The 25,957-nt window shown below is 39.0% G+C and overlaps 1 protein-coding gene across 13 annotated transcripts; it reads left to right on the forward strand.

The window, feature by feature from the left end:
- The first annotated feature begins 5,007 nt into the window (after positions 1-5,007).
- LOC117341184 lies at positions 5,008-20,329 on the forward strand. 13 transcript variants are annotated; one of them, XM_033903033.1, is made up of 13 exons: positions 5,098-5,164; positions 9,024-9,362; positions 9,937-10,002; positions 10,288-10,668; positions 11,508-11,529; positions 11,699-11,753; positions 13,250-13,271; positions 14,706-14,779; positions 15,287-15,308; positions 16,488-16,561; positions 17,115-17,139; positions 17,775-17,846; positions 17,955-20,329. In XM_033903033.1, the coding sequence occupies exons 6-13, from the start codon at positions 11,732-11,734 to the stop codon at positions 17,956-17,958; spliced, it is 315 nt and encodes a 104-aa protein (XP_033758924.1). In that variant the 5' UTR covers positions 5,098-5,164; positions 9,024-9,362; positions 9,937-10,002; positions 10,288-10,668; positions 11,508-11,529; positions 11,699-11,731; the 3' UTR covers positions 17,959-20,329. The 13 variants fall into 13 exon arrangements, 8 of the variants coding, with proteins under 8 accessions (XP_033758921.1, XP_033758924.1, XP_033758923.1 ...); XM_033903032.1 differs by having other exon boundaries at positions 10,288-11,529; XM_033903036.1 differs by having other exon boundaries at positions 10,288-11,529; positions 13,253-13,271.
- The last annotated feature ends 5,628 nt before the right edge of the window (positions 20,330-25,957 follow it).

Below are 25,957 nucleotides of genomic sequence, written 5' to 3' on the forward strand. Positions count from 1 at the left end.
ATACACGGCCCACGGTTTGAGAGCTACAGCTATTGAAGCGCTCAACAATCACGGTTTCGAAGCTCGACACATTATGTATATGAGTGGACACAAAACAGAGTCTGCCATCCGATCTTACAATAGGCCATGCACTCCTCAGCAAAGAGAAGCATTATCCAAAACACTATCTTCTCTTGCTTGTGCTCCACGTGTTGACAGTTCCGCGCCTACACATATGCCTCAACTTGCTCAAGCCCGGCCGACAAATTCAAATCAAGTCGTTCCCTTTGGCGTTGACACAATTTCTACTGAACACACGGTTTCCACGGACGTATTGTCACAAAATCAAACAGCGATATCCAACACGGCTAGCTACTTAAACTCTGGACTGATGACAAACAATGCATTCCACGGTTGTACTTTCAACTTCGGAAAACTTCAATAACATCATGTCGTGCGTGGCCTACATGTGTCAGCCTAAACGTTAACATTGCGCAATGATAGCGTGGATGTATTTCGGGTTGTTTAAATATGGGGGTTTGTTTATTACATTGCATTTATCTAATAAGATACACAATGTTTCACCAAATTAAACATTATATTCTATGAAAATGCTTCTGTGTTTCATTTTACTTACGCACTTAAAAAAAGAACTTTTTTCCGTCGCGGAAGAAAGTTTGAGTTGTTGCGATGAGTCACCATTGGCCGTTCTACTGATTGAACCCCCTCCCACCAATGACCGAATTGTGCAGTAATATTAAGGCACATACTTACGATCGTTGCACTGTATTAAATTTGGTGGAAAATAGTTGAAATGTAAATATAGGGATTGGATTTCATTTTTATGTTAACGCGCCCCATAGAATATATTCTTAGAGGAATTGCTCCATAAAAGCATGGTTAACATAAAAATGAAATCCAATCCCTATATAAAATTATCGTCACTATTACCTCCTCCTGTTTCAGAAAACTCTCAATACAATCTGCTTGATTCACACAACTTTTCTCTACCAAATTTCCGTCTACAATTAACTACCTCCTCTTTCTTTCCATCCTCCATGCGACAGTGGAACCAACTTGATCTTGATCTGATTTTACCAGATCCAATAAAGTCGGAAGTTGAAATGACGGCTCTATATAATCCATTAGTTGTCCGCCATGTTCTAAATATTTTGATTTGCTTCCCTTGTCAGTGCAATATAATAATAATCTAGATGGTCAAGGACATACGCACTCACCACACGCATGCATGTCGCACGCACGGGAGGCCGTGCTTAAATGACCTTAGCTGTTTATAGGACGTTAAACAAAATAAACCAAACCAAACCAAACGGATCACATCTATCATAGCTTAGAAATGGTAAATGGATACATACGACGAAAATGCTAAAATACTGTACATTTGTTCAAAGTGTGCCATTCCTTTTCCACAACCGTAGTACCAATTTTCGGTGTATGGGTACACACAGTATAATAGTGTGTATGAAGATCTTACTCAAGACTGCAAGCAGACGTGTTTAGCTGTTACTTGTAACATTAGTATGTGATAAGTTGACACTCCACTAGAAGGATCCAGGTAACAATAACACAAAGGTCTGATATGACAACACATGACATCATGTTAATTCTAAATCTATATCTAAAGTTATTTTATTTTAATGTTGATCACGATCATTGTGCAAAATGCAACATATGCTTGCTTCGTATGCAAGGTATAAAGACTTTGTAGAGCGAGTAGGGTCATTATAACTGAATCTATGGGGTTTGACGTTCCTCAAAATCTCATATCCTGCAGAACGGAAATATCCGACAAATTACGATTAAGTATACTAACATGTTAATGGTTTCATCAGCAAAAACCCGGGTTTGCTTTTGTGTAGTATCGTTTAACGCCATCTCAATAAAGTTACTTAAAAACGCTATCCAAGAATGATGGGGCCACGTTTTAGTACGGCCATCATACTGAAATGTCACATCTAGACACAGTTACGCGACAACCACCCGGTCATGTTGTACTGAAATGTCACATCTTGACACAGTTACGCGACAACCACCCGGTCATGTTATACTGAAATGTCACATCTTGACACAGTTACGCGACAACCACCCGGTCATGTTGTACTGAAATGTCACATCTAGACACAGTTACGCGACAACCACCCGGTCATGTTGTACTGAAATGTCACATCTAGACACAGTTACGCGACAACCACCCGGTCATGTTGTACTGAAATGTCACATCTAGACACAGTTACGCGACAACCACCCGGTCATGTTGTACTGAAATGTCACATCTGGACACAGTTACGCGACAACCACCCGGTCATGTTGTACTGAAATGTCACATCTAGACACAGTTACGCGACAACCACCCGGTCATGTTATACTGAAATGTCACATCTTGACACAGTTACGCGACAACCACCCGATCATGTTGTACTGAAATGTCACATCTTGATTCAGTTACGCGACAACCACCCGATCATGTTGTACTGAAATGTCACATCTTGACACAGTTACGCGACAACCACCCGGTCATGTTATACTGAAATGTCACATCTAGACACAGTTACGCGACAACCACCCGGTCATGTTATACTGAAAGGTCACATCTAGACACAGTTACGCGACAACCACCCGGTCATGTTATACTGAAATGTCACATCTAGACACAGTTACGCGACAACCACCCGATCATGTTATACTGACATGTCACACCTTGACATAGTAGCGCGATACCAAACCTGGTCACGTCGTTCAGACACCATGCGAATCAGACCTTTCCGCCAAATTTAAAATTTAAAATTGAGTAGGGAGCATCATGTACCGATATGCTATTGTAAACTTTGGTGTGTCTCAGCCAAAAGATCCAACCTTTCTCACGAGAAGATATGAAGAACAAACATGGAGGTACAGTCAAACCTGTCTATAAAGGACAACAAAGGTTTGGTTTGGTTTATTTTGTTTTACGTCCTATTAACAGCTTAGGTCATTTAAGGACGGCCTCCCGTGCGTGCGTGCGACATGCATGCTTGTGGTGAGTGCGTATGTGTGTTTCGGGAGGCTGCGGTATGTTTGTGTGAAGTCTCCTTGTGGTAGGCCGGAACTTTTGCCGATTTATAGTGCTACCTTACTGGAGCATACTGCCGAAGACACCAAGCAGCACACCCCACCCGGTCACATTATACTGACAACGGGTGAACCAGTCGCCCCACTCCTTATATGCTGAGCGCTAAGCAGGAGTAGCAACTACCATTTTTAAAGACTTTGGTATGTCTCGGCCAGGGGACAACCCAAAGCCTTCCTCACAGGGGCGAACGCTCAACTAAAGGCCAAAAGTGAGGCATTGTTTAGGGAGAAGAAAGTTTGTTAGAAAGAAGAGAAAAGATAAGATCCCAAATTCAGTCGCCTCTTACGATCATGCAATGGAGGCTGCAGGTACGATTCTCACTCCCTACCTGCAGGGCATTAAGTGTCCTTAATAGACAGTTGTCCTTTATACTGAGGTTAATTGTATAATACGTTGGAAGGAGTTGGTCTGTTGAGTCTATCTTTTATAGACAAGTGTCCTTTATGCAGAGGTTATCTATATAATAAATTGAAACGAGTGGGTCTGATGAGTCTGTCCTTTATAGGCAGGTGTCCTTTATACACACGTCAGTTAAAGTTAATTGGAAGGAGTCGGTCTGATGAGTGTATCCTTTAGACAAGTGTCCTTTATAACAGGTTTAACTATAATGTGAATGGGGACATTGAAAAGAAAAAAATGTTTAAAAAGAAGAGAAAACATAGAATTCAAAAGTAAGCGGCTATATTAGATTCAAACAATAATGGTAACGACTACATTCATTATTTTCTACTTGAGTGCACATTTAGCGCTGTAGCCCCACTATGAAATATAGGGTTGGATCCGAAATCTGGTAAAAGTGGGAATTTTAAGTGAAATTTATCAATATTACTTTTTTCTCTGATATGAGTTTCATGTAATTTCACATTTTTAAACCAATAAGATTTGTTATATGAACAATTATGCATGTTGTTTATTTCGCAGGTAAAATACTTTGTGTAATTATTTGAAATGTCTGAAAGTTAACACGAAAAATTACAATTGCAAACGATTTTTTTGATTTTGATAGAGTAACTAAGCTGTCCCCACGTAGTCCAACAAAGATATATCTTCGCGTTGTCGTACCGTAAACGTTGAGAGACATCTAGAACTAACAGGTCCTCACGTAGTCCAACATAGCTCTCGCTACACCCTGACTTCCACGTAGTCCAACGCACAAAACACCATGACAATGGTTGAACAAAACACCCTGACTCTCACCTGGTCGAACAAAACACCCTGACTTCCACCTGGTCGAAAAGAAACACCCTGACCGTCACCTGGTCGAACAAAAACACCATGACTCTCACCTGGTCGAACAAAACACGCTGACTTCCACCTGGTCGAAAAGAAACACCCTGACTCTCACCTGGTCGAACAAAAACACCCTGACTCTCACCTGGTCGAACAAAACACCCTGACTCTCACCTGGTCGAACAAAACACCCTGACTTCCACCTGGTCGAAAAGAAACACCCTGACTCTCACCTGGTCGAACAAAACACCCTGACTTCCACCTGGTCGAAAAAAAACGCCTTGACTCTCACCTGGTTAAACAAAACACCCTAACTCTAACCTGGTCGAATAGAGCACCCTGACTACCAACTGGTCATACAGATCACCCTGAATCCTGCGTCGTCGTACATAACACCCAGGTCCTCAAGTTGTACAAACACACGTCCCCTCATTATCGTAAGACGTACCCAAGTCAGTAGGTGGTCGAACACAACACACACGTCCTAATATTGTCGTACACTGTACAAGATCAGTATGGGGTCATATACAACACCCAGCTCTTAACGTTGTCGTAAAAATACATGGTCATGTTTTACTCAGATAGTTGGAAAGTCATCCGGTATTAAATTTCTAAGTACCGGATATTTGCCCGCTATATATATAGTCGAGGGTGAAGGGAAACCCTGTATAGCTTTGACACCATGACACATCTCAAACAGCTAAGTCCGTTACATTACGGATGTTACAAACTACATAAAACTACATAATTGACTATACACTTCCAAGACGGGCATGGCAACAATGTGGATCTTTCTAATAGCTTTGTTGCCGTCGTTCCACAGCAGTGAGTTAAGCTTTCCTACATTATAAGTATCTTTATGCAAATATGTGTTAATAAGCCGTAATCCATGTGCATGTTTATTTTGTAAACATATCACAGTGGCGTAGGAAGCGGGGGGGGCAGGGGGGGGGGGGGGGGGCTATTGCCCCCCCACTTTTTTCAGTGGGGGGGCAAACATATCTTTTTGCCCCCCCACTTTTTGACATCCAAAATCTAAAAAAGGGGAAAAAACACGAATTTATATATTCATTTCGATAAATATCTGTATATTTTCGAACCGATAATGTTTTCTTGAAGGCAACGATAAAAACTGTATCTTGTACATCCGGAACATTCCGACTTTTATACTAGTATATCAATCCTCAGACCAATCGGAACCCCTCGTCATTTTCCTACGTTCGCAGACGGAGGCGAGGTGTTCCGATTGATCCTCAGACCTGTGTGTCGGTCGTCTGCAATAGCCTGGTAAGTCAATATTTATATCTTAATACGAAATTTTGCTTAACTTCATCACATAGATTCAATAAGTTGATGATAATTTGTGAAGTTAATTGAGTTCATAATGAGAACAAGACAGAAACACAACATGAATAGGAATGCGCGGTTTTAACGTGAATAGAGTGATACTAATTACCGACAGGTACGAGGAAATACAAAAAAAAATTCAGCTCGCGCCTATGGCGCTCGCTTTATCACTAAATTACTACCCCCCTTTCGATTGCAGATCCACAGGGGGGCTTCGCCACCCTGGGACCCGCTGGGCGGCCCCCAGACCTCTCGCAAAAAGGAAAAAAAAATCGGCTCGCGCCTACGGCGCTCGCATGATCACTTAATTACTGGACCCCCCTCTCGAAAACTCCTGGATCCGCGCCTGATCCCGAATTATTGGAAATGTGCTATATTCATTTTCCGCGGAGGGCTTAGACCCCCTTGAACCCCCGACCAGGGCGCTGCCCTGGACCCGCTGGGCGGCCCCTCAGACCCCTCGTAAAAAAACAAAAAAACAAAAAAACAAAATCGGCTCGCGCCTACGGCGCTCGCATTATTACTGGTGATTCATGTTTTGCCATAAATAATATATCCTGATTTGCGTTAATAACTTAATTTGTACTACATAAATTATCAAAATTATCATGGGATGTTGAAATGATAATTATTGCCTAATTTTGCGGAGATGGCATACGATTTGTTTAGTGCGTAAAATTTAAGGTTAAAAAAAATTTTGCCCCCCCACTTTTTGACGACTTCCTACGCCACTGTATCATGATGAATACTCTCAGTTTCCACATTGACGGTGAGTGACACTATGAAATACAAGATGATAGTATCATATATGCATTGTATATTATATAGAAACATTGAAATCCATCCTGAAGTCAAAAGTATTTAAACACAGCAAAAAATGAAATCATAATGAAACTATAATGTACCGATATCAGATAACTCCATTAGATAAAATATTATCTATATTGTCGACTATAGCGTTCTGAAATTATATTTGATGTTAATGTTATTGTGTAAAATTGTATTAATACAAAGGATTGCTCTAATATATAGGAGTATTGGATTAATATAATATACTATTGATGTAGTCGTACATATCACCCAGTTCCCCACCTGGTCGTACATAACACAGTTCCCCACCTGGTCGTACATAACACAGTTCCCCGCCTGGTCATACATAACACAGTTCCCCGCCTGGTCATACATCACACAGTTACCCGCCTGGTCGTAAATATCGTACATAACACCCAGTTCCCCGCCTGGTCGTACATAACACAGTTCCCCGCCTGGTCATACATCACACAGTTCCCCGCCTGGTCGTACATAACACAGTTCCCTGCCTGGTCGTACATAACACAGTTCCCCGCCTGGTCGTACATAACACAGTTCCCCGCCTGGTCATACATCACACAGTTACCCGCCTGGTCGTAAATATCGTACATAACACCCAGTTCCCCGCCTGGTCGTACATAACACAGTTCCCTGCCTGGTCGTACATAACACAGTTCCCCGCCTGGTCGTACATAACACAGTTCCCCGCCTGGTCGTACATATCACCCAGTTCCCCGCCTGGTTGTACGTAACACAGTTCCCCGCCTGGTCGTACATATCACCCAGTTCCCCGCCTGGTCGTACATAACACAGTTCCCCGCCTGGTCATACATCACACAGTTCCCCGCCTGGTCGTAAATAACACCCAGTTCCCCGCCTGGTCGTGCATAACACCCAGTACCCATCCTGGTCGTACATAACACAGTTCCCCGCCTGGTCGTAAATAACAGTTCCCCGCCTGGTCGTGCATAACACCCAGTACCCATCCTGGTCGTACATAACACAGTTCCCCGCCTGGTCGTACATAACACAGTTCCCCGCCTGGTCATACATCACACAGTTACCCGCCTGGTCGTAAATAACACCCAGTTCCCCGCCTGGTCATACATAACAGTTCCCCGCCTGGTCGTGCATAACACCCAGTACCCATCCTGGTCGTACATAACACAGTTCCCCGCCTGGTCGTACATAACACAGTTCCCCGCCTGGTCATACATCACACAGTTACCCGCCTGGTCGTAAATAACACCCAGTTCCCCGCCTGGTCATACATAACAGTTCCCCGCCTGGTCGTGCATAACACCCAGTTCCCCGCCTGCTCGTACATAACACCCAGTTCCCCGCCTGCTCGTACATAACACCCAGTTCCCCGCCTGGTCGTACATAATACAGTTCCCCGCCTGGTAGAACATAACACCCGGTAACCCGCCTGGTCGTGCATACTACCCAGTTCCCCGCCTGGTCGTACCTAACACCAAGTTCCCCGCGTGGAGAAATATTGTACCCAGCCCCCGATGAGTTTGTACATAACGCCCATATCTCCCCGTTGTCGAACACAACACCAAGTGTCTCTGTGGTCGCATATACATAGCAGCTAGGCCCCCATGTGGTCGTATATAACACCAAGCCCGCCTTGTGGTCGTACGTAACACCCTGCTCACAACGGGGTTGCACATAACACGCAACCCAAAACGTGGTCGTACACTGTACCAAGCTCCCAATGTGGACCGACGTAAAGTTTATCTAGAATCATAAATTACTGAAACACTTATATTTCAACTTAATCTTTTGGTTCTCTGTACTATGAATCTTTCATATACGTGTACTGTTAAAACATACCAGAAATCACAGACCGACCAGAAATCGTACACATACCTTATTATCACAGACTACAAGATACCATACACAGGGCAGATTAGAATTTTTTTTTTTAATCGGAGACAGGTTTCGTTCGCGGATTCAGATGTAAAAGTATAAAATGTATTCATTTTACAATTTAGAAAAAAAGTCACCTTAATTAATAACCACCCTTGTCGCATGGGAGGGACATCGTGTGTGGGGAAACTGGAGTCACGGGTTAAAACCACACGTGGTCGGGCAGGTGACCCCATCTCTTTTCACGTGCGATCTTGTAATCGCCTAGATTAAAGGCGAGTGTATAACAGTGCCACCCAACCGTCCTTACACTACATTACTTAATACATTGTTTATACACAAATTCGGGTTGAGGTTTATAAACATCACCTGCTCTGGCTAATTTCACTTTAAATTATAAATATATGCTAACGTTCATAAGATCGTGACTTTGTTTTCCTGCAACATAAAATATTTGTTGATATTTTCTTCATTTCGATTTGAAAAGCGATTGCTCCAATATTGCATGAAACCTTTAGCATTTCTCTTTTATAACACATTCACATCGATGTTTCGCCGTGGTTAGCCAAATAAAATACAAAATACATGTGGTGTTTGAAGTTCCTGCATCATCAACATTAACAAATTTAACATAAATGAAATGTTCTTAAAGGTGTTGGGGTGGAGCTGACTATGACACCGTCAGTTGTTACTGTTGGGGAGCCTCTGAACCTGTCTTGTTCTGTAACACAGAACAGATCGCAGTTCGCCTCATTTAACCTTGCCAACTGGACACGTATTGGGTTCGCCAAGCTGTTAGACGGGATCTGCATGCCAACTGTACGTAATACTGGTGAGGTCTGTGATAAGCTTTGTTCCTGTGATGAAGACGGGACATCCTTCTCCTGGGTGATTCCCAACGTGTCTGAGGACTGGCACAATACAGGTGTCCGATGTTATATGGCTACTCCAGGCTTGCAAACGAGTGACGTCATGATAATCAACGTGTTATGTAAGTGTAAATGGTAGTAGTAGTAGTAGTAGTAGTAGTAGTAGTAGTAGTAGCAACAGCAGTACTAGTGGATGTAGTAGCAGTAGTAGTGGTAGTTGTAGTGGTGGTGGTGGTGGTAGTAGATGTAGTAGTAGTAGTAGATGTAGTGGTGGTAGTGGTGGTGGTGGTGGTGGTAGTGGTGGTAGTGGTAGTAGAAGTAGTAATAGTTGTAGTGGTGGTGGTAGTAGTAGATGTAGTAGTAGCAGTAGATGTAGTAGTAAAATGACTAGGCAAATCGTAGATCGAGTTTATTAATTAAATGCATCAATAATTACCTTATACAACTATTCGTAGGATCAAATAAATGATGTATATTTTAAAATTCCAGTTATTTACAATCACCTTGGTAGACCATGTACTCACCACCACACTGACAAACCATCTGGTAATATACAATGACAACACACATTTCAATCAAATTAAAATCTAGATAGCCATTCTCACTACGTTACATAAACATCCAACGACCATCTAGATTTTAATAAGATTGCAAACATTTAGTCCACTAATCATAGAATTTTTTCTGTAATTTTAGCTCTTTCAACAAGCCCAGGACTGACAGGACCTGTAACCAATGAAGCGATGAACTCTTCAACACATGGTAGGTAAAGTAGACCACAGAATCCTAACGTGTTATAAAGTAAAAAGAAAAGTACTGTCTAATAAACGCATGGTTTAGTCACATCCTATGAAGACAAACACCCTTTCCAGTTTTGCTTTTGGCTGTTGTAGTAATGAGCACGAGTATCGCGATTATATCAATGACAATGCCTCTTTAAAATATATGATAAAACTCCATGATGCATTTTGACACTGACATTGTAATGGAGTGACAACAAACACATATAGTTAAATTCAGTCAAAGATTTTTTTTTTCTAATTTCAGCCCAAACCGCAGGACAAGGAACGACCGAACTTATGAAGAATGAAGGTATGGTGGGGAATCCTTCTACAAATGGTAGGTTCAGTAGATGAGATAAACCATAAAATACAATCTAATGTTATAGAGTAAAAAGAGAAGTCTGGAAATATACACCTACACTTATCTCATTCCAGTAAGAATACGAGCACCTTTTAAACGTGGCCATTCTTTGTTTTAAAACATCTGAATCGTTCTAGCAAGATACATGACGCTATCTATATCATTCCGTGGTTTAAATTCGCGCTCAGAATGACAGAGAAATTTCTTCTTCAGCAGTGGGCGTCTTTTGTGGCATCGCCGTCATTTTCGTTCTGGCTGTTGTTGGAGCGGTAGCGGTGGTTTACTGTAAGTTTTTTTTATTATTGTTCCTGTTAGAGTAAAGTCTATAACAAACCGTATATATACAGCTGTCATAGGACTCGTCAGTGATGTAAGGGACATCCCAAAACTTTCTCGTCCTTCTAGAACTTGTCATTGACGTTAGACATCACACAGCTTTGACATCCTTCAAGGACTCACCAGTGATGTTAGGGACACCACACAGCTGTAACGTTCTTCCCAGATTCGTCAGTTACATTAGCGACATCATACAGCAATTGTTTTCTTCAAGGACTCCTCAATGATGTTAAGGCCTCATACAGCGTTCTTCTAGGACTCGTGATGTTGGGGACATACTAGATCTGTGTCGTTCTTTTAGGACTCGTCAGTGGTACTAAGGACACCATACAGCTGTGTCGTCATTCCGCGACTCGTCAGTGGTGTTAGGGACATCATACAGCTCTTTCGTCCTTTTAGAACTCGTCATGGATGTTAGCAAGCTAACGAATAACTAGCCATGATACATAAAATATTCCAAGTTAATTCTGTTAAATTGCACAATATTAGGGATTAAAAGGATTTCAAGATATTACTATCACTTGATTTGCTATTAAGATTATTTAATGAATTGTCGACGTGACGTCATTATATTGATCCCTAATTAATTGTCAACGTGACGTCATAATATTGCTCCCTAATTAATTGTCGACGTGACGTCATTGTATTGCTCCCTAATGAATTGTCGATGTGACGTCATTGTATTAACCTGTAATGAATTGTTTACATGACGCCATTAAATCATATGTGTTTTTTTCTATAGAACACGTGTACTGCAATAAATTACATTTTTCGTTTTATCTTTACAGGTAGACGTAACAAACTGGTTTGGTACGAAAAGTTATATAGCTTAAAATTCTATATGAAATTAACTGATATTACTTCGTGGTATTATTTAAGTTAAATTATGCAACAAGATCTTTTGATAATACAACATTTATTGCAAAATATTTAAGCATAAATACAAACTCAGAGATGAATTTAGAAATGTTTTTGGTAGTTTTTCCAGGAGAATTCAAATCGGGCGAATACGATGGGAGTCAATCCAGGAAATGGTAAGTTAAAGGGTTTTGATATGAATAATCGATACATATTTATACTGATAATTAGAAAATACCACACTTTAACACTCTAAGAAACCAGTGATCACAATGTTATAGATATTCGTAATGAATGTGGAAACTTCGTAATGTATATTGCAGAGTTGCGATGGCCGAGTGGTTAAGGTGTCTCGACACGTTATCATTATCCCTCCACCTCATGGTCGCAAGATCGAAGCCAACGTTGCTCATTTCCCTTGTACTGACCGTAGGCCGGTTGTTTTTCTCGGGGTACTCCGGCTTTCCCCAACCTCAAAAACCTGCAAGTCCTTAGATTATTAGAATTATTATGACGTTTAACAAAATAAACCTTAACCTAATACATTGTATATATTGGACACTGGTGTTAATAGGTCCTTATACATTATCACCAGTGAAAATGAATAAGGATAAAGCTCTTTTTATTGTATCAGTAATCGACCATAGTTGTAATTTTCGACATTGCTTGTAGTTATCTATATATATTTATTACATAATGCGTTTGGTTATCCTTAGCTATAAGCATAAGCTATATTTTGAACTATTGCATGGCTAAAATGACTATTGTAAGGTCACGTGCGAACTATTAAAGACCTGTGACGCTTCCAAATTTGGTCACGTGCGAACTATTAAACACCTTTAGTCTTACCCTTTCAAGCGTTTCATGGCGACTTATAGGCCTACAGGACAGTTGAGATTTAAGCGAGTCTAAGTATGTTTAAAGATTTTGTAATAAAACAAATATAGCATGGGTGTCGACCACATGCAAAAGAACATGGGTCGATTACCAGTACCCCGTGTCACATATTATGGACTCTTGCAGATACCCATGCTATATTTGTATAATGTATATATTATATCACTAACAACAAATACGTAAAGGCACAAGTGAAGAAACCGCTACGTGAAATAAATTATTTTTTCCAGAAAAATGCGGGCTTGTTTACGGGGGCAGGTACGCGCATTAAGTTAGATAGTGAAACGTTACTGTCAACTTATCAATGACATCAGACGCAACATTTGCCAGACATCAAGCCACCTAAACCATTTGTAATTTCCTAAATCCTTACTAATCTGTCTTTGTGCTTTTTTTTACACTGTCTTGACACTCGTCACTCGTCATCGTATGACCGTAGCAGTTGTGAGGACGTTTAACCCGTTAAAAACAATCTATTATACACAACTGGTATATATTTGACTAACTGCAGAGGTTTATGAAAAGCCGACACAGTAAATATTACCTACGTGTCACGTCTACTGTTATATATCTTGGATTGTTATTTTCAAGTAATATAGACAAAAAATATGTTCCCTGAAATGATGGCATCCCTAAGTGCAACTCTACAATAAGCATGGACATTATTCCGAGAGGAATATAACGCCCCCTCCCCCTCCGCAGAAACCTTGGTTGCTATTTGTATTTGCTAATGTGTTACGTCAAATAACAGTATTTTTTGTCTCGAATTTTGCAGAAGATGACATGGAACTATTTCAGTGAGTATGAGATAAGTAATTTATGTTTTCTTGATATGACCATTTGATCTTTCACGGTTATATATTCATTTGGAAATTTATCAAAAAATGGGCTCACAGCTACGGGTAAAATATCATATGAAAAGATGACTACTGAATGATACCCAAAATTATGAAGGAGATTCATTTCTATACATCACCGATAGTCCTATATGTCTAGATAAAATGTAACATATCTGTCTGAAGTAAAATACCAATATTTTATATAGTTGGTGTTTTAAATATTTTTGTGTTAAAGCGCATTAAAAACACTTATAATAACACGGCTATGTAATTGTTAAATATCGATGCCAAATAATGGGGAATACACGAAAGATCGTAAAATGACTTCTGTCCGTTTCATATTCGATAAGTGACCGTCAGTCTGAATACATGCCAATGACCGCAGTTAATGTCAAACTCTGGTCATGATTTAAATAAGAACATCAGATATATAACTGCTTTTTATTTTGTTTTGTTTCATTCACGATACAATGCAATTCGTAAACATTTCGCGCATAAACGATGATATCAGATTTTGACAGAAGGAATATGTACTATATGTACTGGATTAACATCACAGACGAAGTCTCAGTTGACCTATTGCGATCGCCTTTTGTCGTGCGTCGTCCGTCGTGCGTCTTAAACAATTTACATTTTCAACTTCTTCTCAATTATCAAGAGGCCCAGATACCTCATATTGGCTCTATATCATGCTGGGATGAAGGTCTACAAAGTTAAAATGGATGATCTTGACCTTCATTCAATGTCAAAGGGGTCAAATGTGCTAAAATCTTTAAATGACTTCATCTCGATAACCGAAAGGCCCAGAGACCCAATATTAGGTCTGTAGCATGCTGGGATAAAGGGCTACCACGTTTGTTCAAATGGATGACCTTGACCTTCATTTAAGATCACAGGGCCCAAATATGCAAAAATCTTTAAACGACTTGATAACCAAAAGGCCCAGGAACCCTATATTAGGTCTGTAGCATGCTGGGATTAAAGGTTACCAAGTTTGTTCAAATGGATGACCTTGACCTTCATTCAAAGTCACAGGGTTCAAATATGCTAAAATCATTACAACTACTTCTTGATATCTAATAGGCCTAGATACCCAATATTAAGTCTGTAGCATGCTGGGATGAAGGCTACCAAATTGGTCAAATGGATGACCTTGACCCTCAATCAAGATCACAGGGGCTAAATGTGCTAAAATATATCAACCTCAGGTGACCGTTAAGGCCCTTTGGCCTCTTTAATATAATATCTATAAGTCACAACGGTGTAAGGATCTGAATCTTGCAGACGTAGCGACCTCGCCTAATGTTTAATAAAGAAACAGTCGTTATTCATGTTCCCTCGTGTTACGTGTAACAGGACACCTTAATAACTAAGGATTATCCTAATCTACAGGTCACAGCAGTATGAGGGCCTAAATCTTGCAGATGTAGCAAACGCACCAGATTATGAGGTCATTCTTGACAAAGGTGAGTGTCTGTCACGTACGTTACACTTACTCAAGTTCAACATTATTTAGAGCTAAATATCATAGTGATGAATGGCGTTTGGTTTATATTATGTAACATTTTAGTTTAAATTATAGATTTTTTATGTCCGGTACTACAATAAGCTTGTAGATTACAATATTAGACAAAAATATTAAATAAGATAGACTAGCTGCAGAGGTCTACTAATATATTTTCAAATAAGCGCTGACATAAATAGCTCATATCAGATCCATTAAATATTTATACTCCTTAAAAGAAAACCTCTCTTAATCACAATCAATAATAGTAAGATTGATAAAAGTAACCAAACAATACCACTAAGAAGGAACAAAAAAATGTTTTTTTCTGGTGGTTACCTCAAATAAGTTACGTCACAATAAGTGATTATTTTCTTATTACAATGTTCCCATGGTTACCTTTTGCAAATATCAAATGACACATGTGATTGACAGTTTTTTTCTGACCCCTTTTTTTCGATTACTGCAGAAGATAGGAAGGAACAACTTCAGTGAGTATTACATAATTAATGTATTTAACCTAAACTTACAAATTAGTCTCCCACAACATTATAAGAAATTTATTAAAGGATGGGGTATGTAGCTTTGTGTAAAAGTATAATGTGAATTGAAAGTTAAATAATACATGCAATCACATCAATGGCATTCCTTTCTAACAAATTTAGTTTTTCTTAATTATTAAATCCATCTAAAATTGTTTGATGTTCTCTTAATATATTTTCTCCTTTTTGACTTTGTTACATCTCCCTCTGCAGTGAAAACACACTATTTCTTAGTTTAACCGATAAAATTGATATTTCATCCGAATAAAGTGTACTATTAAAGTGTTTATTCATCATGGTTTTGATAAGTTATTTATTATATATTATTATAACACGGCTACATAATTGTGATATATCGATGCTTTGAGTTGGAACGGGTTCATTAACAGCATGTCGTTTTAGACCTGATTTCCCGACCACCCGACTTTAATCTATAGAGTAAAAATAAGCACAAGTTAACCCACCACGGTTCCTGTCCTTACCATGTACTGAGTACATGTCAATGACCACAGGTTTGGTTTGGTTTAGTTTATTTAGTTTAACGTCCTATTAACAGCTAAGGTCATTTAAGGACGGCCTCCCCCGTGCGTGCGACATGCATGTGTGTGGTGAGTGCGTATGTGTGTTTTGGGAGGCTGCGGTATGTTCGTGTTAAGTCTCCTTGTGATGGGCCGGAACTTTTGCCGATTTAAAGTGCTACCTGATGGAAGCATACTGCCGAAGACACCCAGCAGCACACCCCACCCGGCCACATTATACTGACAACGGGCAAACCAGTCGTCCCACTACAAATGTGCTGAGCGCTAAGCAGGAGTCAATGACCACAGGGAATGTTAAACTCTGGTGATGATTTTAATATTAACATCTGATATACTTTTTTATGTGTATAAATTATGTTCTGTTTTATTTTTGTTTCATTTGCGTAATAATGCAATGCCTAAATTTGGCAATTTAGCGTGCATATATGAGAATATCAAATTTAATTTTCATAGTAGAAATCGTTACCGTGTAGTATATCTTGAGTACCCAGCAACATTCAAATCCACTATACATATACGTTTTAAACCAAACTTTTTGACAGACTGTGATCCAACAAGTTAACCGAATTTGTTTACATAATATCCATAGGTCCCAGCAGTATGAGGATCTGAATGTTGCAGATATAGGCAACTCATCAGAGTATGAAGACTTTCGAGACAATGGTAAGTACCTAGTTCGTCTCACCGTCATAGAGTGTTTTTCTCATACCCGTATATTTATAGAGATAAGTGCCATAAAGGGCTGAAAGTAGACAAGAGTGATGCTTGACTTTTTGTTTTTAGAACGTAAGCCGATATTTTGAGATAGGCTAGAAAATGATTTCACTTTGTTTTTAATATACAATGTGTCCGGTTATTACTTGGAATGTAAATATAACAAAATACCAAGGTTTAGGGGCAAATGATCTAGGTACATGAGCACCTTAGTTTTGTTTTAGAAGATACTGTTAAACAATATATTTTCCCCATTTTCGGGGAGGGTGGGTTTATATTTTACAGTAGATTGATAGTTTTAATTTCACGTGATTTATTTAAATGATTTCTTTACGTTTGGTTTTAAGGCAGATATTTAATGTTATAAACATGGGATGAAGGTAATGTGATAATGTGTTTGCTGTAGTTGTAAGGTCATTGGCAACTAGTTCTGTTTAGACTAACATTCGAAATTGCATCTTGACATCATCTTTTTGCTTAATATTTGTTGTTTTCTCCTCAGAACACAGGACGCCTTGTAACGACTGGTAAGGATGTACTTAAATAATATAATAAAAAAAACAGTGATAAATAATAATAAAATGGATTGTTTATTTAATCTTAATCGAGTATTAACGTTGATGTAGAAGAAACGAATATGAAACTATATCATGCAGCTTCCTTCTAGAACCCCATGGTTCGACTTTAAAGTTTAAACGAATCGGGTGGTGATACATACAAATCCATAATTAAATTACCAAGATGAAGAAAACATATATGAAATAATCACTGATTTTAACGTCAACGAAACCGGTTACACAGTACAAACCAAGGCCTTGTGCAATTGTTTTATTTTTACGTTAAATGCCAAGCTGACTTTTCACATGTAATGCTATAATTAATTATTGAGGTATTAAGGCATTTTAAAACAATGCATTTACATTAGCCCCGCATTGACACAATTTTAAGAGGCAGGTGTCACCATACGTCTATAACACCAAGTGTCAGGGGCTATAACACCAAATACCTCAGGCTATTACACCCACCATGCATATTGCTGCCATATCGACAATAACATTAAACCACTGTTCATTGCTTAAATATTAGCCAACGTTTTATTGATATTTTATTGCTCGTTTACAATATATACTGCAATACGTCACAGTATGTTTTGGTTTTTCAGTGAAGACAATGCTTATGAGAGTTTAGGACGAACTTCAGTACAAAATGTGTATGACGATCTCAGAACAAAAATGTGAGTTGTGCAATACATTAAAAGTCATATATCAACAGAAACGTCATGATAGCCAAAATGTACATCATGGAACGCCAAAACAAATCAAAACGTTTTCTTGCCTTGCAGGTGATATGGACACACGATGAGAGAACCATTTCAACGAAATGCATAAATTTTTCTACCGAAAGGAAGATATCCACTTCTGACGTTATCAACTTTTATCTCGGAAGGATCACATCCACTTCTGATGGGATCAACGTTTCTCTCGGAAGGTTCAAATCCACTTCGCACGTGATCAACTTTTATCTCGGAAGGATCACATCCACTTCGCACGTGATCAACGTTTATCTCGGTAGGATCACATCCACTTCTGATGGGATCAACGTTTATCTCTGTAGGATCACATCCACTTCTGATGGGATCAACGTTTATCTCGGTAGGATCAAATCCAATTCTGACGTTATCGTCGTTACATCATAATCTACTCCTGACGTGATCAACTGTTATCTCGAAGAATCATATCCTCTCCTAATGTGGTCAACGTTTATCTCGGTAGAATTAAATCCACGTCTTACGCGGTCAACATTTATCTCGAAGGTTCACATCCACTTCTGATGGGATCAACGTTTCTCTCGGAAGGTTCAAATCCACTTCGCACGTGATCAACTTTTATCCCGGAAGGATCACATCCACTTCGCACGTGATCAACGTTTATCCTCGTAGGATCACATCCACTTCTGATGGGATCAACGTTTATCTCGGTAAGATCACATCCACTTCTGATGGGATCAACGTTTATCTCGGTAAGATCACATCCACTTCTGATGGGATCAACGTTTATCTCGGTAGGATCACATCCACTTCTGATGGGATCAACGTTTATCTCGGTAGGATCACATCCACTTCTGATGGGATCAACGTTTATCTCGGTAGATCACATCCACTTCTGATGGGATCAACGTTTATCTCGGTAGGATCACATCCACGTCTGATGGGATCAACGTTTATCTCGGTATGATCATATCCACATCTGATGGGATCAACGTTTATCTCGGTATGATCATATCCACATCTGATGGGATCAACGTTTATCTCGGTAGGATCATATCCACTTCTGATGGGATCAACGTTTATCTCGGTAGGATCACATCCACTTCTGATGGGATCAACGTTTCTCTCGGAAGGTTCAAATCCACTTCGCACGTGATCAACTTTTATCTCGGAAGGATCACATCCACTTCGCACGTGATCAACGTTTATCCTCGTAGGATCACATCCACTTCTGATGGGATCAACAATTATCTCGGTAAGATCACATCCACTTCTGACGTTATCAACGTTTATCTCGGTATGATCAAATCCACTTCTGACGTTATCGTCGTTACATCATAATCTACTCCTGACGTGATTAACTGTTATCTCGAAGAATCATATCCTCTCCTAATGTGGTCAACGTTTATCTCGGTAGAATTAAATCCACGTCTTACGCGGTCAACGTTTATCTCGAAGGATCATATTCTCGCTTTATGTGATCAACGTTTTGCCCGGTTGGGTTGCATCCGTTCCAAATGTGTACATCGTTGCAAGGTCTTTGTTTACGTGTTTTATCGAGAAGATGATAGAAAGAGAAACTACGTCTGCTTGTCTCGAAATCTTGTCATGAATAGTAATATTTATTAATGAGAATAACATGATTGTGCTTTCGTTGTGAACTCCTGGTTGATGTCGATTGGAATACTACATACTATGATATAACATAACTGGCCCGTTCTAACATGTAATACGACAATGCTATACATATCGTAAGACACTTTTTGACGTCATTAGTTACGATATATGACGTAGAACCTTAAATTGCCTTCAAATTATGTATCATCGTTTTAATTTGTTAGTTATAAACATCTGAGTTTTTTCCGTATATATCTTATACACGCCGGATGGAACCGGGCGAATGGTCTTGCTGTGGGAAGAAACCGAGTACCTGGGGAAACCCACGTGGTCGGGCAAGTGACCCCATACCTTTTCACGACCGATCGGATTTGTTATTCTTTGTATTCCTTTGTTTCCTAATGATATATATCATTAGATATATTTCTGTTTCAGCGGTACCATTTCATACATTATATTTGTGGCGAGCAGTGATATCCTGTCAGCTATATAGCATCTTTGAAGGGATGTGTTAAAGTCAAGAGTCAACATGTAACATAAAATCATTAGCACTAGAGTGTTATTCTTGCCACTAGACACATACAAATTTAACAAATATCACAGTATTTATGAATATATATATATATATAACAAAAAAACAAGAATTGACGCAAGGCCTTTCTGCCCTCTCAGGCTTCATCAGGCGGATTGAACTTTTGTTTATTTGTACGTTGCTTAGATATGTATGATGCCATCAATTGTGATGACGTCATCAGTTTACAATAGCGTGACGCAATAAACAAAGCCGGAACAGATGGAATAATGTACATTCAATAAACTTATTCTGCATTTAAGTTTGGTTTTAGCATTTTGATCAACATTTTTTTTCTTTTAACTCTCTTGTAACTACATCGTCACTATTTCACTTGTAAGTAGGTAAAACATCAAAAAAATAATTCCCAGAACACTGGTGAATATGTTTGCTTACCTTTAAAAATATCAAGTCATCGTCTTTAATTTGCCCTCTATGTACATTCATACGCAATCTTAATTCGCACCCAGTTTGGCTAACATAAAATTCACCAGATGATTTGCATATTAAAGTGAAATAACATTTTTAGAATTACATGTAATATTAGATCTTCTTCCTATTTTTGAGTCATTTATAAAAGTCAAGTTTTTACACACAATAAGAATCTAACATGTACCTCATCTGGGTTTCATACACTTTTGTACAACACTGACAGCATTCGAGGTGTTCATATCAAATTTTGATTTACATAACAAACATTTCAAATTCTTAGCTTGTCTTTTGCAATTGATAACTTTGTTTTCAAAAATATGTTTCATTTTCTCACTCTTTTTTATGTAAGTTGCATAATGTTTTATAATAGGTAATATATTACAATTATTAGGATTATACGTAATTACAAATGGTATGATATCGGTATCCTTATTTTGAACCCTATCGGTGTTAACAGAAATTGGACCCTTTTCCTTAGCTTTCTGAATAGCATTCCGTATCACCTCAGTAGGATAATGTTTGTTCTTGAGGTACACTTTCAAGTCATCCAGTCGCTTATTCAACTTCTTTTTATCTCTAACAACTGTAATTAATTTGGATATATATATATATATGTTTATAAACGAGACAATAAATTAATGTTTATATGCTACGAATATATGTAAACTTTATCTATTATAAAACAATTGCGAAACATGTAATATCACCTTATATTAATCATGCTCTTGGCCCGGACGGAAGAGCGCGAGGGTCTTACTCTGGGAGTTCCCGAGGGAAACTCACGTGGTCGGGCAGGTGACTCCGTACCTTTTGTAGCAAATACAGTTTATGCGAAATAATAATTTAGAAATTTCAATTGAAATAGTTTCATAGTTACCACTTGTGTTACAGAAGACCAGTAAAGATATAATCATAAGAATATCTTATTCTTAGAGAATCTCCGGTATATAAAGAAAGTTCTTTAGTCATGATCACTTACCAACTCTTTTTAAAGTAGATAATATGTACCAAGGATACCAATATATGTATACTCAATTTTGTCAACATATCCTCTAGTAAGTAAGGCCTATACAGCCTTGTACCATACACACCGGATGTTGTTTAGATTGACTTCCGGAGACGTATGATATGTATTGCCTCCGAAGTTTAACGACACTTCATCCACACCGAACACATTTTGTTTACATCTCCTGTTTTGTATATATATTTGTCTATATGTAAGTAAACGAATAAATCTTAATACACATGACTTGTAGATACCGTAACAAGTCGTTGTCATGGCTGCGGTTACACTGTGCTCCCGATGGTTGCGTCAGCTGCCCTGCATGATCGTAAGAGGCGACTAAATTTGGGATCTTATCTTTTCTCTTTCAAAACAACTTTCTTCTTCCTAATGTCTCCCTTGACAATGCCTCACTTTTGGCCTTTCGTTGAGCGTTCGTCCTTGTGAGGAAGGCTTTGGGTTCTGTTCCCTGGCCGAGACATACCAAAGTCTTAAAAAATGGTAATTGCTACTCCTGCTTAGCGTTCAGCATATTAGGAGTGGGACGACTGGTTCGCCCGTTGTCAGTATAATGTGACCGGGTGAGGTGTGCTGCTGGGTGTCTTCGGCAGTATGCTTCAGTGAGGTAGCATTATAAATCGGCAAAAGTTCAGGCCTATCACAAGGAGCCTCCCAAAACACACATACGCACTCACCACACGCATGTATGTCGCACGCACGGGAGGCCGTCATTAAATGACATTAGGTGTTAATAGGACGTTAAACAAAATAAACCAAACCAAACCACGGCTGCGTCAGCCTCGTTTCAGGTCAACGAGGACAAAACGGAATGGAAATTACGCATGGGGACGGGATGGGCAAACGTGATGGGTCGTAAAAATTCTGTCCTAAAAACAGAAAAGGAAACCAGAACTAAGTCTTTGTATCAGGCATTGCAGACACTTCGCGGGACCTGTAAACACTGTTTACGTCATTGGAATGTACAAGTTGTACATATGTACAACAAAGTATGTTTTACATGAATACACTAATGAGCAACGGAATGGGGTGCAACATTAACCAATATGCGCATTCGAGTCGGAGCTATCGACGACACATTCCTAAAGCCAAGACGTACAAGAATCCCTGTCCTACACCACCAGATTTTTTTCTGATGTGTAAGAGGATGCAGACGACGCACCTGGACGAAGAAGGGGAACTTCAATCTCGGCCGAGTCCCGGAATACACGGATTTGTATTGCATGGGAAGTTGGGATGCCTACTTTTTATACCGTGGGTACAAACATGCTCCAAAGCTGTCCTTCGTCGTCCACGTTTTATTAGTAGTAAACCTTAGTATAAGGCTGTAAACGTGTCAGACATTGATCAAAACATGGCAAATGTTATTGAACTCCTCAAATCGTGATGGCATTAGTGCGCCTTTATGCTTCAAGAACTTGGCCTTATTTTCCCCACGTCATGTTGCGGATAACATAACAGACCATGAGGAAATTTAGCAAGACTTTTTTTTAATTTGAATACAGAGAAAATATTCAAAAGGTCGGTGCACTGCGTTTCCTTGGCCGTCGGCAATATCTGTAAACGAAACATGATTCAAGGACAACGAGGGGAAGATTGAACCACGACAGACGAGTGATTTAGCAAATTTTCTTCAGTTTTATGTAATTACGACCGATAGATGTGAACACTGGATATAGTTATTTAAATAGACGATGGATATGATGATAGTCCGATATATTTGAATGAACATTTACTGTAAAGAAAGTGATACAGTTTAGTTCAAAGTAATTTTACTTACAGGGGTATGCATGATTGCATTCTATTTGTGAGTAACATCAACACTTGAAAGCATTCCATATGGGTGAAGCATATCAAACGAGACGTAAAACCACCTTCCTTATATTGAAGCATTGACATAATGTAATGTCAACATTAATTTTCCAATTTGAATAGCACGCATAATTTAATTTTATATCAGTGACCTAATTCTCATCCGCCGGCTATCGCATCAAATCAACCGCATGTCCTCACTCCCAAATAACTATGTGAGAAAACATAAAAAAAACACATTCCTGATAAGTGCTTCGACAGGACTCCAACTCGGGTCCTATATTAAAGCATGTGTACAAATTAATTCGGTTTTAAGACATGTGAATATTGGTTAGAAGAGTATATCATTTGCCATAGTCGCTCCAGAGATTTACATTAGTTCGGCAACACAATTTGCAATGAGGTAGGATGTCAGAATTGTCCCAGTTGATCTTAATATCCATCTTCCTTTTTTCCAGCTTTGTTTTTCCTTATGTCTCCCTTGACACTGTTTTATTTTGGCATTTAATTGAGCCTTCGCCCCTACGGGGGAGGCTTTGGGTTCAGTCCCCTAGCCGTGACATATCAAAGTCTCTTAAATGGTATTCATGGGGAAACCCACGTGGTCGGGCAAGTGACCCCATACCTTTTCACGACCGATCGGATTTGTTATTCTTTGTATTCCTTTGTTTCCTAATGATATATATCATTAGATATATTTCTGTTTCAGCGGTACCATTTCATACATTATCTTTGTGGCGAGCAGTGATATTCTGTCAGCTATTGGTTTGGTTTATTTTGTTTAACGTCCTATTAACAGCTAAGGTCATTTAAGGACGGCCTCCCTTGCGTGCGACATGCATGCCTGTGATGAGTGCGTATGTGTGTTTTGGGAGGCTGCGGTATGTTTGTGTTAAGTCTCCTTGTGATAGGCCGGAACTTTTGCCGATTTAGAGTGCTACCTCACTGAAGCATACTGCCGAAGACACCCAGCAGCACACCCCACCCGGTCACATTATACTGACAACGAGCGAACCAGTCGTCCCACTCCTAATTTGCTGAGCGCCAAGCAGGAGCAGCAACTACCATTTTTAAAGACTCTGGTATGTCTCGGCCAGGGGACAGAACCCAAAGCCTTCCACACAGGGGCGAACGCTCAACTAAAGGCCAACAGTGAGGCATTGTCAAGGGAGACATTAGGAAGAAGAAAGTTGTTAAGAAAGAAGAGAAAAGATAAGATCCCAAGTTTAGTCGCCTCTTACGATCATGCAATGGGGGCAGCAGGTACAATTCTTACGCCCTACCTGCAGGGCAGTCTGTCAGCTATATAGCATCTTTGAAGGGATGTGTTAAAGTCAAGAGTCAACATGTAACATAAAATCATTAGCACTAGAGTGTTATTCTTGCCACATACAAATTTAACAAATACCACAGTATTTATGAATATATATATATATATATATAACAAAAAAACAAGACTTTCACGCAAGGCCTTTCTGCCCTCTCAGGCTTCATCAGGCGGATTGAACTTTTGTTTATTTGTACGTTGCTTAGATATGTATGATGCCATCAATTGTGATGACGTCATCAGTTTACAATAGCGTGACGCAATAAACAAAGCCGGAACAGATGGAATACTGTACATTCAATAAACTCATTCTGCATTTAAGTTTGGTTTTAGCATTTTGATCAACATTTTTTTCTTTTAACTCTCTTGTAACTACATCGTCACTATTTAACTTGTAAATAGGTAAAACATAAAAAAAAAAAAATTCCCAGAACACTGGTGAATATGTTTGCTTACCTTTAAAAATATCAAGTCATCGTCTTTAATTTGCCCTCTATGTACATTCATACGCAATCTTAATTCGCACCCAGTTTGGCTAACATAAAATTCACCAGATGATTTGCATATTAAAGTGAAATAACATTTTTAGAATTACATGTAATATTAGATCTTCTTTCTATTTTTGAGTCATTTATAAAAGTCAAGTTTTTACACACAATAAGAATCTAACATGTACCTCATCTGGGTTTCATACACTTTTGTACAACACTGACAGCATTCGAGGTGTTCATATCAAATTTTGATTTGCATAACAAACATTTCAAATTCTTAGCTTGTCTTTTGCAATTGATAACTTTGTTTTCAAAAATATGTTTCATTTTCTCACTCTTTTTTATGTAAGTTGCATAATGTTTTATGATAGGTAATATATTACAATTATTAGGATTATACGTAATTACAAATGGTATGATATCGGTATCCTTATTTTGAACCCTATCGGTGTTAACAGAAATTGGACCCTTTTCCTTAGCTTTCTGAATAGCATTCTGTATCACCTCAGTAGGATAATGTTTGTTCTTGAGGTACACTTTCAAGTCATCCAGTCGCTTATTCAACTTCTCTTTATCTCTAACAACTGTAATTAATTTGGATATATATATATGTGTGTTTATAAACGAGATAATCAATTAATGTCTATATGCTACGAATATATGTAAACTTTATCTATTATAAAACAATTGCGAAACACGTAATATCACCTTATATTAATCACGCTCTTGGCCCGGACGGAAGAGCGCGAGGGTCTTACTCTGGGAGGAAAAAGGAGTACCCGAGGAAAACTCACGTGGTCGGGGAGG

The sequence above is a fragment of the Pecten maximus genome, chromosome 13 (genome assembly GCF_902652985.1).
Source record: "Pecten maximus chromosome 13, xPecMax1.1, whole genome shotgun sequence".
In the NCBI taxonomy this organism is placed as follows: domain Eukaryota; kingdom Metazoa; phylum Mollusca; class Bivalvia; order Pectinida; family Pectinidae; genus Pecten; species Pecten maximus.